The sequence below is a fragment of the Pongo pygmaeus genome, chromosome 19 (assembly GCF_028885625.2).
Source record: "Pongo pygmaeus isolate AG05252 chromosome 19, NHGRI_mPonPyg2-v2.0_pri, whole genome shotgun sequence".
In the NCBI taxonomy this organism is placed as follows: domain Eukaryota; kingdom Metazoa; phylum Chordata; class Mammalia; order Primates; family Hominidae; genus Pongo; species Pongo pygmaeus.
In genome coordinates, this window is record NC_072392.2 from 51,768,721 (window position 1) to 51,785,285 (window position 16,565).

Consider the following 16,565-nt stretch of genomic DNA (forward strand, 5'->3'; position numbering starts at 1 on the left):
GACGGAGCGAGTAGGTTCCAGTTCCTCCCCGATCGTGATCGTGGCATTGGTACTTTCTCTTCTCAATTCCCTCTCAATAATGGTACGGCTAGCGGAGGGGGGAATAGAGGGCCCTGGGAAGGCCTCAGGGCTCGGCGGCTAGTACCAGTGCAGAAACACCCCTCCTGCCGCGGCTTTGTGGTATCACCCGCTGCCCGCTGATTGGCTGCCGGGGCCCCGCAGTCCGCCTCAGCCCGCCGCACCGCCCTCAGTACAGCTCCGGCCGCCGCGCCGCTTGGCTTTCGTATTCCTTGTTCTCGGCAGGCTGTGGGGCCTCCGCGCCGCGGCCGTTAGTCATGTCGGGTAGGTGACTCCTTCAGCGAGCAGCGGCAGCGACGAGAAGGTCCTGGCGGGGTTGGGCTGTCTTCCCGCCCACCGGAGGGCCCCGAGGAGAAGCCTCCGGCCCTGAGGGAGGCTTGGGGTGGGGGGGCGGCCGCTGCGGCCGCCATGTTGAACTGGAGGCACGCACGCTCCCAACGGCTCTCCGGCTGCAAATCACGGCGGGAGCGCCTCGGGCCTCTTGTCTTTTGACCCTGTCCTTGGAACCCGGGGAGACTTGCCGTTCCCGGGGGAGGGTGTGTGTGAGGCGGGGGGCGGAGGCCGTCTACGCCATCGTAGGGGCGGGGGGAGCCGAGATTAGAGCATCAGCCTGAGAGAAGCGGTGCTTCTGGTTCTCCGCTCCGCCTCGGATCTTTCAGCGAGGCCTCGGGCCAGTCATCTCGCCGCCTCGTACCTCAGTTTTCCCATCCTCGAAGTGGAGCTGGGCCTGCCTGACTCACCCATTCATCAGGTGGGGGCCTTGACGCTCTGGGAGCCCTTTCAAAGGACGTTGCCTTACACGAAATCGTACTTATCGTTATTCCCTCTGCAGTAACCACCCGGATTTGAGTTGGGGGTGTTTGCATAGTAATTCAGCTTCTTCACGCTCCTGCCATTCGTCTTCCCCTCCAGTTTATCTCCTGAAAGAGTTTGAAAGTGAGCCCTGTCTATCTATTATTGATAAGCTCCTGTAGGTGTATGTGGCATTTACCTTAAAACCTGCAGACCAAAGGAAAGGCAATCTTTTTTCCCCCCACGAAGCAGTTAACTTGGCAGAGGCCACCCATTGTGTGGAAGAGAAAGAGAGGCATTAGTCTCTTCAGGACAACCAGTTTGGATCCTGCTAAACCAGAATAAAAAGTCTAGAACATGGATGTCCTCTTGATTTAGCAGACCTAGCTGTTCATACAAGGTCCTCTGTTGTTAGGCTGCATCACGGGCCGCAAAGACCCAGGTGTCTATCCACTTGCTAGAAACCGTCATGAGAGTTAGATACCACTTTTCTGCTGGAAATACAGAACATTTCCCGAAACCGTATGGTTGAGGTGAAACAGGCATTTTGCAGTCTTATATTTTGAGTAAGGCCAAACCTGCCTAGTGTTATAAAACCAGACAAAAAACCCAGGTACCCGGTCTTGAAGGATAGAAATGTGTGACTAAAATGAAGCATCGATCTGAGAAGACTACAAATTAGCGGGAACGTTTGGACAGGAGCATGTTATACATTACTTAGATTAATGTTGATATTTAAGGAGCGAGGATATTGATTTGTTTTTGAGGGGTGCCCATCTACTTCATATAAGAGGCTATAAACTGCACTTATTTCAGTTTCTGCTTAATCCTTGCTCAAACAAGGAATAATTTCTTATTCCAAAGTAGACATTGGTACATCATTTTCTAGGTACGTAATTTGGGATGAAGTCTGATAAAACTCCTTAGAAGTACTTATATAGTACACCCTCACAAGAGTGTTATCATCTACCCATGGTTTAAACAGAAATTAAAATTCTACCCTCGTGGAGAAATTTGCCAAGTTTTAATGGTTTCAGTGCTCGTTAAAAACTTTTAGCCTGTCTTGATCTTTAACATAATTATTGATATAAAACAGTGGCTTCTGTGTAAAGTTAAAGTTTTAGTGGTTTGCTGTTTGTAAAATACAGGCTTTTTCATGTATCATATAAGCATATAAGCTGGCTTAATCATTAGTATTGATCTTCAAGTTACTAAGACACCAGATATTTGTTATTTTGTAGTTCGAGTTTTTTTTTTAAATACGAAATTGGCTTTTCGGTGTGTGAAAAGGACTACTTATTAGATGCTTGTTTTTAAATTAACATTCAATTAGTTAAAGCTAGACTATATTCTTAGGCTTGGTATACTATTTATATGTTTTGTAATAAGTGTATAAAATAATACCTTTGACTTTGTGTAAAAATAATGCTTTTGACTTGTTCTTTGATAAATGTTTATTAAAATCCCCCAAAACAACTAATGCCATTAATAATTTTAGTTAAGTCCTTTAAACATTCCAGACTACACATGTAAATTTAATATATCAAATTGACTCAACCACTCCAAAAAACCTAATAAAGTATAAGCACTTAACTAATCAATAAATCAAAATTGTAGAAATTATAAGTCGAACGTTCAAATACTGTTTACAGATGTGAATTAGCTAACACCTTAACGAATTCAAATCAGTTACACGCATAAAAATTACAAAGTCAGGATAACTTCTCATTCTGGCAGTATGGCAGACCACGATTAAATTGAAAATCTATCTACAAAGATTTTAAAAAATGCAAAAACTAAGAAAGGACAAACCCCCAGTGCCAAAAATGAAGTAGGAGCCAGCATGGTAGGCAAAGAGCTAACTTGCCAGCTACCCTGGAGAGGAGGGCATACACCTTTTTTAGAGACCTGGGTTTTATTGCTGAAGTAACTGTGTAGGGACCAGAGATAAAACGTACGGACCATTAACGCCAGGTAATGGGAACTGAGACTCTTAACATAAATTCTAGACTTATGTATTACAGAGTTAAAGGACTGTACATTCTGTGAAGGAATGAACTGGAAAAAACCTTAGTACCAACATAAGAGATGACAAGGTAGCATGGACATTTAGGCTCCAGGAAACTTTAAGACAAATTAACGTAAAAATGGTTTCTGGGCTGGTAATACCCTTGGTGTTTCTGTTAAAAACATGAAGAACGGCTGGTAGTAGTGGCTCACGCCTGTAATCCCAGCACTTTGGGAGGCCGAGGCGGGTGGATCACCTAAGGTCGGGAGTTTGAGCCCAGCTTGACCAACCTGGAGAAACCCCATCTCTACTTAAAAATACAAAATTGGTCAGGCAGGGTGGCGCATGCCTGTAATCCCAGCTACTCAGAAGGCTGAGGCAGGAGAATCGCTTGAACCTGGGAGGTGGAGGTTGTGGTGAGCCGAGATTGCGCCATTGCACTCCAGCCTGGGGAACAAGAGAAACTCTATCTCAAAAAAAAAAAAAAAAACTGAAAAACATTTTCTGGAGGAAATTTCACGGTTTAGATCACAAGGAATTTCAGATAAAGCAAGCCTTGCAAAAGATGTGTTCATAGTAAATTGCAGAGCTTTAGGAAACATTTCACCGAAATGAGAGTCAATGACAAATAGGATTAGAGCCTCTAACAGATTATCTGAGAGAATATTTTTATGTTTAAAATTGTTAAAATAAACCAAAAGGAAGGAATCAACCCTAAGATCAAGGTTGGCTGGGCGCGGTGGCTCATGCCTGTAATCCCAGCCCTTTGGGATCCTGAAGCAGGTGGATCACCTGAGGTCAGGAGTTCGAGACCAGCCTGGCCACCATGGCGAAACCTCTTCTCTACTAAAAATATAAAAATTGCCAGGCGAGGTGGCGGGAACCTGTAATCCCAGATCCTTGTGAGGCTGAGGCACCAGAATCGGATCGGTTGAAGCTGGGAGGCAGAGGTTGCAGTGAGCCGAGATTGAGCCACTGCACTCCAGCCTGGGTGACAGAGCAAGACTCTGTCTCAAAAAAAAAAAAAAAAGATCAAGGTGTTAATAAAACAAGCCACATAGATTTGAAAAAGAAGTAAAACGTTTAGAATTAATTAGGAAAAGTGAATAAGTTGGAATAACAGACTTAGCAGAAGAAAGAATTACAGATATGATGGATGTGATTTATCTTTCAGATGTAGAAGGTAGATGTGATCTTCCAGCGTTCAATTCAGGGAGATATGAAAATGAAAGATTTCAGGCATGGTGGCTCATGCCTAGAATCCCAGCACTTTGAGAGGCTGAGGTGGGTAGATCGCTTGAGCTCAGGAGTTTGAAAACAGCCTGGGCAACATGATGAAACTCCCATCTCTACAAAAAATACAAAAAAGATCAGCTGAATGTGGCAGTATGCATGTGTAATCCCAGCTACTCGGGAGGTTGAAGTGGGAGGATTGCTTGAGCCCAGCAAGTCGAGGCTACAGTGAGCTGTGATTGTGCTACAGCACTCCAGCCTTGGCAACAGAGCGAGACCCTGTCTCCCCCCCCCCCCAAAAAAAAGATTAAGAAACATGGGAAATAGATTAAGAATTCCTGTCATACATCTAATAAGAGATTGAGAAGGAGAAAATGGAGGAAGAATCAATAGTTGATTTCCAAAGTAAATGAACATTTTGAATTGAACACTAGATTTAAACATGAAACAAATTCATACCTAGATACATTGATGTAAAAATGCAGGTTATGAAATACCAATAACCTACTAGAGAAAATAGGAAGCAGTGGTATGATTGGTAACAGACTAATTAAATATTTTAAGAAGCTGGAAAATAATGAAATTATCCTTAAGAATTTAGAGAGAAAGTAACCATTGACTTGAATTTTCTTTTTTCTGTTTTTTTTGTTGTTTTTTTTTTTAAGAGTAGCTGGGACTGACAACAGGTGCACACTGCCTTACCCGGCTAATTTTTAAAATTTTTTGTAGAGATAGGGTCTTTCTGTGTTGCCCAGGCTGGTCTTGAACTCCTCAGCTCAAGCAATTTGCAAACACCAACCAAAAGGTGATTTTTTTTTTTGAGATGGAGTCTTGCTCTGTCGCGCAGGCTGGAGTGCAGTGGCGTAATCTCAGCTTACTGCAAACTCTGCCTCCCGGGTTCATGCCATTCTCCTGCCTCAGCCTCCCGAGTAGCTGGGACTACAGGTGCCCACCACCACGTCTGGCTAATTTTTTGTATTTTTAGTAGAGACGGGATTTCACCATGTTAGCCAGGATGGTCTCCATCTCCTGACCTCATGATCTGCCCGCCTCAGCCTCCCAAAGTGCTGGGATTACAGGCGTGAGCCACTGCACCCAGCCGATTTTTTTTTTTTTTTAAGTTATGTTACTAGCCAAAATAAAGTTCAGACATTACTAATGTTAAAAGGAAATTCACCAGGAACATAGGCCTATACTTTTATGTGCCTAATAATAAATATAGAAAACAGGCCAGGCTTGGTGGCTTACCACCTGTAATCCCAGCACTTTGGGAGGCCAAGGTGGGTGGTTCACCTGAGGTCATGAGTTTGAGACTAGCCTGGTCAACATGGTGAAACTCCATCTGTATTAAAAATACAAAAACTAGCCGGGCGAGGTGGCGGGCACCTGTAATCCCAGCCACTCAGGAGGCGGAGGCGAGAGAGTTGTTTGAACCTGGAAAGCAGAGGTTGCAGTAAGTCAAAATCATGTCACTGCACTCCATCCTGGGTGATAGAGTGAGACTCTGTTTCAAAAAAAAAAAAAAACTCTGTGTGTATGTGTGTGTGTGTGTGTGTGTGTGTGTATGTGTGTATATATATACATATATATATATATATAAAACCTAAATGACAATTACAAGAACTTGACAAGTCTATAGTTACATGGGAAGTTAAAAAAAATACCTCTTCGTGTAATTAGTAGATCAGGCAAACAGTAAGAATATGACCAAACATTAGTAAGACTAGATCAAACGTTAGTAAAATATGACTGATACAACTAATGAGCTTAATGTTATAGACTGATAGAATTCACTTGAAATTTAGAAAATACATAATTATTTTCAGGCACACAGGGCACATGTGCCAAGGGGGAAAAGCAAAACAGGAAATCCGAGCAAATATCAAGAATAATAAAATAACTTTTCTGGCTGCAGTGGAATATTAGGAAAAAACACAAAGAGAATCAAAACTATACACTTGGAAATTCAAAAGCACTTTAAATTCGCAGGTCCAGACACAAAGCACAAGTGTCAAATAATCACAATGAACAGTTGTTTAGGATGCCTTAATCTATAAACTGATTTTCTCTGATGAATATAAAACATCTGCACTTTATCACTCAAGGACTTATACCAAGGGCCAGATTTACTAGTCAGTATGCTTATTTCTATATCATCTTGGAGTTTTTAAGCTAGCCAGCTAAAGAAGTTAGATTTATAATTTCAGAGGGCTGAAATGACTGGGTTAAGATTAAGGGCCTTACTGTTAGATTTGAGATAGGGTTACAGGACCTGTGTGCTGTACCCTACTAAAATTTTGCCTGAACCTAAAGAAAATATGCTGTGATTGTATACCTTGTCACTGGGAGAACCTACATCCATGCTTCAGGATATAGTTGAACCTAAGGCTTCATGCATCCACAAATATCTTGTTTTACTCATTGTTTTCCCCCTCATAACCCTTTTCATCCTTTGATTTGGGAGAATCTGATTTCCTGTCATTTCATAGGGGCATCTGATCTCTTAATGGTCTAATTAGATTGTGTATTCTTTTCCGATTTTTCTTATTTGGTTGTTAGCTACAACTCTAGCTGTCTTCTCATGGGCCTGCCAGTGATGTGTAATTTTTTCTTTTTCATTTCAGCTAGTTTTATGCCCTCCATATTCATAGAAGTAGTAGTTTGTGTCAAGATTTCGTTTAATATTGTTTTTTTTCTCTTTTGAGACAGGGTCTCGTTCTGTGGCTAAAGCTAGAGTGCAGTGGTGCAATCATGATTCACTGCAGCCTCGACCTCCTGGGCTCAAGCAGTACTCCTGTCTTGGCCACCCAAAATGCTGGGATTACAGGGATGAGCCACTACACCTGGCCTTCATTTACTGTTTTTAAAATTAAGCATTAAACAAAATCTTGTTCGGTCTAATTGGAGAGCTTTACTGCAGAAAAGTGGCAAATTTGGCATCACCCACTTATATTCGGTGGCCATATTTTCATATTGTAGTGTTATATAAATTGGATGAAAAAGTTTGTTACAGGGACATATTGTATAATTAAATTTTAAAAAGAGAAAGTTACTGAGCCCCTATCTCTAAAAATTAAAAATAGCTGGGCGTGGTGCTGCACACCTGCAGTCCCAGCTATGCAGGAGGCTGAGGCAGGAGAGTGACTCAAGTCTAGGAGTCAGCTGTGATGGCGCCACTGCACTCCAGCATGGGTGACAGGAAAAGTTCATCTCTTAAAAAGAAGAAAGAAAAATTTCATTAGGTTTTGGTGGGTTTTAGAACGATTTGACAACAGTGATTTTTGTTTCAAATTGAGTGAGGTTGGGCCTGATGGTCAACAGTTTGCGACTTAGAGCCATTTTTTGCAGTTGCAAAAGTGTTTCATAAAAACTGCTCTTATGCATCACATACTTAGGTCATTCATTTGACTGTGAGTAAAGCTTAAAGGATAGATAAATAGAACCTCTTCAGTAATTTTTGATATGATTGTCATTTTGAAGTATTGAGAAAAGCCCATAGTTCGAATTCTTTTATTTATTTTTTATATGTTACCACTCCCACCCCACCCCCACTTTTTTTTTTTTTTTTTTTTTGAGAAGTGTCATTCAGTCGTGCAGGCTGGAGTGCAGTGGCACAATCACAGCTCACTGCAACCTTGACTGCCCCTGGATCAGGTGATCCACCTCAGCGTCTCGAGTAGCTGGGACTACAGGCACATGCCACCGTGCCCAGCTAATTTTTGTATTTTTTGTAGAGATGGGGTTACGCCATGTTGGCCGGGCTGATTTCAAGCCATCCGCCTGCCTCAGCCTCCCATAGTGCTGGGATTGTGTGAGTCACCATGCCCGGTCCCTTGGTAGTTTTTTTAATTGCTAAATTGAAGCTACAAGCAGGTATTGCTGACTTGCTGTGCCAATTGGCTGAATCCCTGAAAGCTTGGTAAAATCAGAATAGAGCAACTAACTTAGCTGCTGTTTTTTTTTTTTTAGCAAGTCTTTGGAAATATTTTTGTTGGTGCTGACAGCCAAGGCAGTCCAATACAGAGGAATGGTGTATATCTTGGGGTGGTAAGGATGTACAAGTAGATGTAATCCTGGGGATGTCATAGTGCATGTCTTTCCCCTTTTTGGACCTGATTAGTTTTAACAGATGTCTTTTTGTATATAATAGTATTGCTTAAGGTCTTGAGTCTGTTTAAAGAATGGATTTTCACTGATTTACATTTATTCACTGGGTTCTTGTGACCCTTAGCACACATGTAGAATAGTGGTTTGCAAATATGTAGTTATTGTAAAAAGTAAATACTATTTGTACAAATTTCTTGTTTCATAGTATTTAACTTGAGTTAGTTTTTCTTTCTGCAGTTCTTTGCATTTTCTTACCACATTTCTTCTATATGAGCTAAAGTCAGCCTTTGAAGGAAGCATAATTTTAAATAAGATTTTAAATTCTTTTTATGTGTTCTAGATTCTGGAAGTTACGGTCAGTCTGGGGGTGAGCAGCAAAGGTAAAGTATACATACATTTTAATAATATGAAAGGGTAGAACTGAGGTGAATTTTGTCAAGCTTCTTCTCTTGAGACTTGGTGCTGGATGTCATAAGTTAAATATTAGCTTGTCACAGAGTGAAGAGAGTCAGTGTAAACAGGTGCTGTAAGACATTTATTCCCTTTCTGTTTTTCTTTATGTTTTGAGACAGAGTCTTGCTGTGTTGCTCAGGCTGGAGGGCAGTGGCTATTCATAGGCAAATCATAATGTACTACAGCCTTAAATTCCTGGGCTTAAGCGATCCTCCTGCCTCAGTCTCCCAAGTAACTGTAATCTCCACTACAGACATGTGCCACTGTACTGGGCTTTTTCCTTTTCTTTTCTTTTTTTTTTTTTTTTTTGAGACTGAGTCTCGCTCTTTCACCCAGGCTGGAGTGTAGTGGTGTGATCTCGGGTCACTGCAAGCTCTGCCTCACGGGTTCACGCCATTCTCTGGCCTCTGGCCTCAGCCTCCCGAGTAGCTGGGACTGTAGGCGCCCACCAACACGCCCGGCTGATTTTTTGTATTTTTAGTAGAGATGGGGTTTCACCGTGTTAACCAGGATGGTCTGGATCTCCTGACCTCATGAACCGCCCGCCTCAGCCTCCCAAAGTGCTGGGATTACAGGCATGAGCCACCGTGCCCGGCCTCTTCCTTTTCTTAAATCTGTTTGCATCAATAAATACACCTCTTAGAGATTAAAACAAATCGCCTTGGTATTGTAAAGTTTATGTTTTATTTAGGAAATCTCTTAGAAGAAACAATTATTAAAGAAATTTAATGTCAGACACTATGGCTCATGCCTCTAGTCCCAGTACTTTGGGAGGCCAAGATGGGAGGATTGCTTGAGGCCAGGAGTTAGAAACCAGCTTGGGTAATACAGCAAGACCTTGTCTCTAAAAAAAATCTTTTTTAATTATCCAGACGTGGTGGTGTGTACCTGTAGTCCTAGCTATTTGGGAGGCTGAGGTGGGAGGATCACTTGAGCCCAAGAGTTCAAGGTTGTTACAGGGAGTTATGACCATGCCACTGTACTCCAGCCTGGGTGACAGAGCGAGACCCTGTCTCAAAAAAAAAAAAAACACAACTTTTTTTAAGCAATTGAACTCAACAGTTTTTTTAGAAAAAGCATTTTATGATGGTGTATAATATGCTAATGTGTTTTTTCAGAGCACATTTTTTTTTAAATACCATAAAAAATATTAAGCGTTTTTGTAGTGTGCTTACCATGCTCACGATAAAAAGGAAGTTCTATTTTTATGTGAATGTATATACGCAGTGGGCTTCTCTTACCAAAAATACAGCCTTCAACTTATAGGATAAATGTTTTACAGCTCAGTGTAAGATACTCAGCACCTCAGATATCTTATCAAATTTTAAGCTTCCTGAAAAACAAAACTGATTTGACTTTTTTGATCTCGTAAGATAGTGCTAACTTCCTAGTAGGTATCTAGCAAAATGTTTATTTGGTGAAATATATTTTCAAAAGTTAAGGAATCTTGTTAGCACTTGATACCTTTAAAATGATAAAAAAAAAAAAATTTTGCAAATGTTTTAGTTTTCTTTGGCTATTAGAAAGTCATAGTATAGATTCAGAAAGTTTGTTTCTGACTTGTTAGAGCTTATATACTATAAAATTAAAATTCAAATCCCAGGAGGGTACATTTATTTAGTCAGTCAACAAATATTTATTGAACTATGTGCCAGGCCCTGCTACAACACTGAGGATACGGTATAATTTCATTCAATGACTGTACTCTGGGGATAAACATGCCTCTAATTATTGAGGCTTTTAAACTGGACTTCTAATGCCTCCCTGTGCATCTTTTAGGAAGTTAAAGCCATTTAACTAAGGCAAATGGTAGGAAAAAATTAATCTGTCAAGATGTGATTAAATTGAGTAAGGTGTTCATTTTTTGTGTAGTCATCATTTTTGTGCTTCAGGTATTCATTATAAGTCTTGCTATGTAGTTTTTATTACCCCCACACCCAAGCATAATTCTCTTGGAATTTTCTAGCTCTTACCAAGTTTTGTTTATTTCTGCGAGATTGTCAAAACAAAACTTTGGGTATTTGTTTGACATTCAGGAGATCTGGGAGTGACTTCATGTATTTCGTTAACAGTCTTTGGTCATCACCTTTCAATTTAGACTCTAGAGACAGGGAGATTGATGATTTCTCAGCAAAGAAGCTTGTGTTTGAGTTGAAAGTTGAAAATGAAGGCAAGGTCTTCATTTAAACTTTTAAATTTTTACACATTTCTTTCAAGTATTAAATTTTTCTTTTGCAGTTATTCTACCTATGGAAATCAAGGCAGCCAAGGCTATGGACAAGCATCACAAGTAGGTTGAAATATAAATTGTATTCTTCATAAGTAGTTATTTTTATCTTAAGTAGGTGATGAAACTTGAGTATTTACCTAAATTTCAGAGCTATTCTGGCTATGGGCAAACGACTGATTCCTCTTATGGACAGAACTACAGCGGTTACTCCAGTTATGGACAAAGTCAGTCAGGTTGGACTAGTTTGTTAAATTTGTTGTTTCAGAGATTGAAAAATCAGAGCTTTCACTAAATGATATACTCATCTAATCTTTAGGTTATTCACAGTCCTATGGTGGTTATGAGAATCAAAAGCAGAGCTCATATAGCCAGCAACCATATAATAACCAGGGACAGCAGCAAAACATGGAATCACCAGGAAGGTAAGGAAAAAGTAAAGTACTGAGATTGTTTTGGGCAGTGGAAATAACACTGATATTAAACAGATTTAACCAACAAAATCCTAGGTTTAAACTTTTTTTTTTTTTTTAAAGGAAATTTTAATGGAGTGTGGATTTTACAACTGTATATTATGGAGAATGTGGAAATAACGTTGTCATTTGATTCTTGTGATGTATTTGTGAAATCATCGTTTAGCTATAAATTGATGTCCTTAAAAATGTTAGAAAATTTTGGACCTCTGCTTTATCCCTGAGATTAAATAAAAACCTGCCTTTAGAATGAGACTTCTCAATATCTGTTTTTAAATTTCCATTTTATTTTTGAACCATTTGAATATATTACCTTTACAGGGACAAAAATATTTTTTAAAAGGGTCAAAACTTACACATATATCAGATACCCTAAAATATGTTTTATTTGTTGATATATGTAGGTGAATATTTACTGATAAATTTCAGGTTTTATAAAGTACTTTTACCTTTCAGATTTAAAGAGCTGGTACTTAATTTTAGCTATTTACTTAATAATAGCAAGTTACTTTTTAAAAATTGTACTTTACATTCTGTGAAATGCTTTTGCATTCTCTAATGTGATTGATCTTCAGATACCACTGTGAAATAGTGTCAGTAATTCCCATTTTACAGAGGTAAAGAAATTATTTGGCCTATCAAGTGACATGGCTAAAAACTGAGGTCTCTAGTATTTTCTTTCTACAGTGAAGACATTTATTCTAAATGAAAATTAAAAGCATTGAGGAAAGATTGGTGAGGTCAAATTATCACCCTTACAGATGTGAGAGTGTTTTGAAAAGTAGAAAGTAGAGTACAAATGTAGGGAATAATATCCAGAAGGCATACTACATTAAGAGAAATAACTCTTCGAGCCTTGTTGGTTAGTTTTAAATTTAAGGATAATTGTTTTATAAATGATGTACTTTTGGAAGCATGAACTATAAATATAGTCTGAAAAGAAATGTTAAGTTTGATTTGACAACCATTTTAAAGTGCTAGGGTTTGGACTGTGGTTGTGTTGTGCTTTCGATAGGGAGTTCGGGAACATACTGATCTTTTATTAGATTGTTCTGATCCTCTGGTGAAGAATAAAATGTAACTATTAAGTTATGAGATCTTTTTTGTCCCCCCCAGCCCATTTTTATAATAAGTAAACCTACTGGAACTCAAATCCAATTAAATGTTGCCTTTTAACATTCCCACCCTGAGAGCATGTAATTAATACAGTAATTTGTTCTGAAGATACTTAGAATTTTCCTTTCGAATTGCTAGAATAAGCAGTCTCATTACCTGATAGAGTTTTTTTAGATAAAAAAAATTGCGTTACAAAGCAGGTTCCTTTACTGTTTTCTAAAATGTACTATCACTGAAGATGTTTAGAAAACTGTACTATAGGTTCTAAAGATAATTCTAAGAGAAAAGATCTAAAAATATTTTAAGAGAAGACACTTGTTAAAATTAACTGATATAGAGCCTTTCATTGTAACTATTAAAAGGACTCAGCTCTTGTGAGGTGTTTATTAGTCAGACATATTACTGTACTTTGTAGCATCTTTTACTTTTTTTTTAAATTCATGGAGATAGGCCAGGCTTGGTGGCTCATGCCTGTAATCCCAGCACTTCGGGAGGCCGAGACGGGTGGATCACGTGAGGTCAGGAGTTACAGACCAGCCTGACCAACATGGAGAAACCCCGTCTCTACTAAAAATACAAAATTAGCCGGGTGTGGTGGCACATGCCTGTAATCCCAGCTACTCGGGAGGCTGAGGCAGGAGAATTGCTTGAACCCGGGAGGTGGAGGTTGCGGTGAGCCACGATCACGCCATTGCACTTCAGCAGCCTGGGCAGCAAGAGTGAAACTCTGTCTCAAAAAAAAAAAAAAAAAAGTTCAAGGAGATAGTAAAAAACCATAGTAATTTTTTGCTTTACTGCAGTTTTCAAAGATACATTTTTTTTTTTTCATAATGTGGCACCTCTTCAATGTTGGCAGAATTGTCTTTCGCAGGGAATTCCAGGAGACTGCAGATAACTAATTACAGTGAGAAGGTAGTCATAAATATGGTTAATGTCTAACCGGTCAGGACTCTTAACATCAGTTTCAGCCAACTTGCTACAGCAAATGTAATCTTCCTATGAAGTCTCTTAAGTTCTCCATTTCTATTTAGCCAAGGTGGAAGAGCACCTTCCTATGACCAGCCAGACTATGGTCAACAAGATTCATATGACCAGCAGTCAGGCTATGATCAACATCAAGGCTCATATGATGAGCAGTCAAATTATGATCAGCAGCATGATTCCTATAGTCAAAACCAGCAGTCCTATCATTCACAAAGGGAAAATTACAGCCACCACACACAAGGTAAGATTTACTGACCTCTATTATTTTTCCCCCTCACAGAATTATTTGTATGAATTTCTGATTAAAAGAACCACAGGGGATTTCACCTGTTTGTAAAAATTTAGGGTAACCTTGAAGATATGTTCCCTCTCATGGTAATCAAAACTAGTTTATCAGATTTCTACTTCTGAACTTGGAGGCCCTCAGATGGTCATGACTTTTGATGGCTGATTACGGGAATTTCCTTTTTGTCTCAGTGAACTCTGATCCTTTGACAATACTGCTGGTACCAGTTCTTTTGGTGTTGGTGTTGTACTTCATTTGGGGTACTTATTTATGTACCTTTAAGGCCTAGTACATGGTTTGGTTCATAGTAAGTGCTCAGTTGAATAATTGTAAGTAAGTGCTTGTTGAATAATTGAATAGTAAATAGTAAGTGCTTGTTGAATAATTGAATGAATAAGTAAATGAGTAAAAGTGGAAGCACATTCACTAAATATCTTCTCTCAGTTTGAAGATTCAGTTATTCCTTGTCCATGCTCGATTTACATTTAAATGTTTCTGAAGTGAAGAAAGTAGTAACTTTTAAGATTGGGGGGCTGGGTGCGGTGGCTCATGCCTGTAATCCCAGCACTTTGGGAGGCTGAGGTGGGCAGATCACGAGGTCAGGAGATTGAGACCATCCTGGCTAACATGGTGAAACCCTGTCTCTACTAAAAATACAAAAAAAAAAAAAATTAGCCGGGCATGGTGGCGGGTGCCTGTAGTCCCAGCTACTTGGGAGGCTGAGGCAGGAGAATGGCGTGAACCCGGGAGGCAGAGCTTGCAGTGAGCCGAGTTCGCGTCAGTGCACTACAGCCTGGGCTACAGAGCGAGACTCTGTCTAAAAAAAAAAAGGATTGGGGTCATGCTTTTCATCTAAGTTACTAAGGTTCTTGTAGCTAAGATTGTATTTTAACTCATACTGTTCCACATTACTGTTTTGCCATGTCACTTTAGCAGAATGGAATTTGACACAGATATAATTCTCAAAAACATGTAATTCCAGATGATTTTATGATGACTTGCATTTGAGTTGTGTGCACATGTGCCATTTTCTATAAGGATATGTATGGCCTAAAGAGCCATTTAACATTGTTATTTGAAGCTTTAGAAATGAGAGTGGTTATTTGTGTGTAATATTTTCTTCTTTGTAGATGACCGTCGTGATGTGAGTAGGTATGGAGAAGATAATAGAGGATATGGCGGGTCACAGGGAGGAGGTAGAGGGCGTGGGGGATATGACAAGGATGGAAGAGGTCCTATGACAGGATCAAGGTAAGTATGTAGATAAAGATGCCTACATTTCTTCTTCCTCTTTTTTTTTTTTTTTTTTTTTAAGGTGTTACTTGGCTGGATCAATTCCAGCATCTAATTTAGTTAAGAGAGTTAAAAAAGGGATTATATGTTGGAGAAAAAGGCAGAAATTAAAAGTGTATTTTCAGTCTTAAGATCTCACATAAATGACCTTAGAATTGGCTATGTTAGTAGTTAGTTTATGTGGTACATGTTAAACACCAGTAGAGAAACAACTATGGTTGTGATTAAATCACTTGACTTCCCTGCCAGAGCTAGAATCTTAACTCCTTTAAAAGACCACTCTGGGAAATCCAGTGTTTGTATGTAAAAATAAAAGGTAAGTTAATTCTAGATTGAAGGGCAGAGGCTATTTATTAATCTCGAATCTCCTTGGGAAGGGAAAGTATTAGGAGGCAGTAATGGAGTAGAAAGGTGGGGATGGCAAATAAGAGAAAGATTTAATGTATCAAAACTGTTTTGTCCCTCTTCTTAAGAAAATAATTATTGGAATAATTAGTGTAACATCACATAGTAATGTGTATTTTGTCTTGACTAAGTTGTGTAAAGGAATGTCTTTTTAATTCAGCTTTTCTTTTCTCCATGCTAGTGTTACCAGGTTTTGGTATTTATTTACTTATAGCATATGTTATGAAGCTGGTTTTAAAATTGGTTTTAGATATATCTGCAAGTTTACTACTTTGACTGTAAAGAAAAAATGAAAAAGTAGTTGACATCTGTCCTCAGAAGAAGTTTGCAGGTTGCATATTTGTGTGTAAATACACAGGCTAAAAGGTAATTTATGTTCCTTGGAAATTGAAATGGTCAGTGACCCGTTACTGAAACTTATCAGTCATATATCAGCACCAGTTCATTCTTTTGCACCTTAGGGACCATCTATCCCCTGAGGTGACCTGAGAAACAACCAGTTGCCCACAGACTGTTATTTCTTCAAGTGAGCCAGGATTTGATTTCACTGCCTTGTATTTTTCTATTTTTAGTGTACAGTGCTTTGATTTTTTGGAAAAACTAAATTTTAAACATATTTGAAAAATGTTATAAGACTTGGACATTAAGTCTGTTGATTGATAGCCAAAGTCAGTTTACCAAAGTAAAACAAATAAATTCTATGCTTCTTCATTGTCAAAGAGCAGTCTGCCATCATGTGGATATAAATGGACTATGTAAAGTGACATGGTGCTTACTCTCTACCTAGTAATAGCCTCCCTCCTATCCCAAACAAGATAACCAACAGATATATTTAATTTACCAGTTAATATGTTTTGGATAATTGGCTGCCTTGAAATGCTATATGTTTTATAGTACATCATAGCTTTAGTTTTCTTCATAAGGAAATTACAGTTACATCCTAATCGATTATTAAACTATCACTGTGTCTAAGAATGGAGGAATAAGATAGGGAATAGGTAGGGAAGTCATTATAAATATATTTTCACTGGCCAGGCGTGGTGACCCATGCCTGTAATCCCAGCACTTTGAGAGGCCAAGGCGGGCGGATCACGAGGTCAGGAGATAGAG

At 39.2% G+C, this 16,565-nt stretch overlaps 1 protein-coding gene across 2 annotated transcripts in view; it reads left to right on the forward strand.

The window, feature by feature from the left end:
- The first annotated feature begins 208 nt into the window (after positions 1–208).
- TAF15 (TATA-box binding protein associated factor 15) overlaps positions 209–16,565 on the forward strand; it is a 37,885-nt gene continuing 21,528 nt past the window's right edge. The window contains exons 1-7 of one of the 2 annotated variants that reach the window (XM_054457332.2): positions 209–342; positions 8,559–8,598; positions 10,910–10,961; positions 11,050–11,134; positions 11,218–11,323; positions 13,519–13,712; positions 14,888–15,008. In XM_054457332.2, the coding sequence (XP_054313307.1) occupies positions 336–342; positions 8,559–8,598; positions 10,910–10,961; positions 11,050–11,134; positions 11,218–11,323; positions 13,519–13,712; positions 14,888–15,008 (605 nt within the window). In that variant the 5' untranslated portion in view covers positions 209–335. The remainder of the gene's footprint in view (positions 343–8,558; positions 8,599–10,909; positions 10,962–11,049; positions 11,135–11,217; positions 11,324–13,518; positions 13,713–14,887; positions 15,009–16,565) is intronic. The other variant, XM_054457333.2, reaches the window with a different exon arrangement.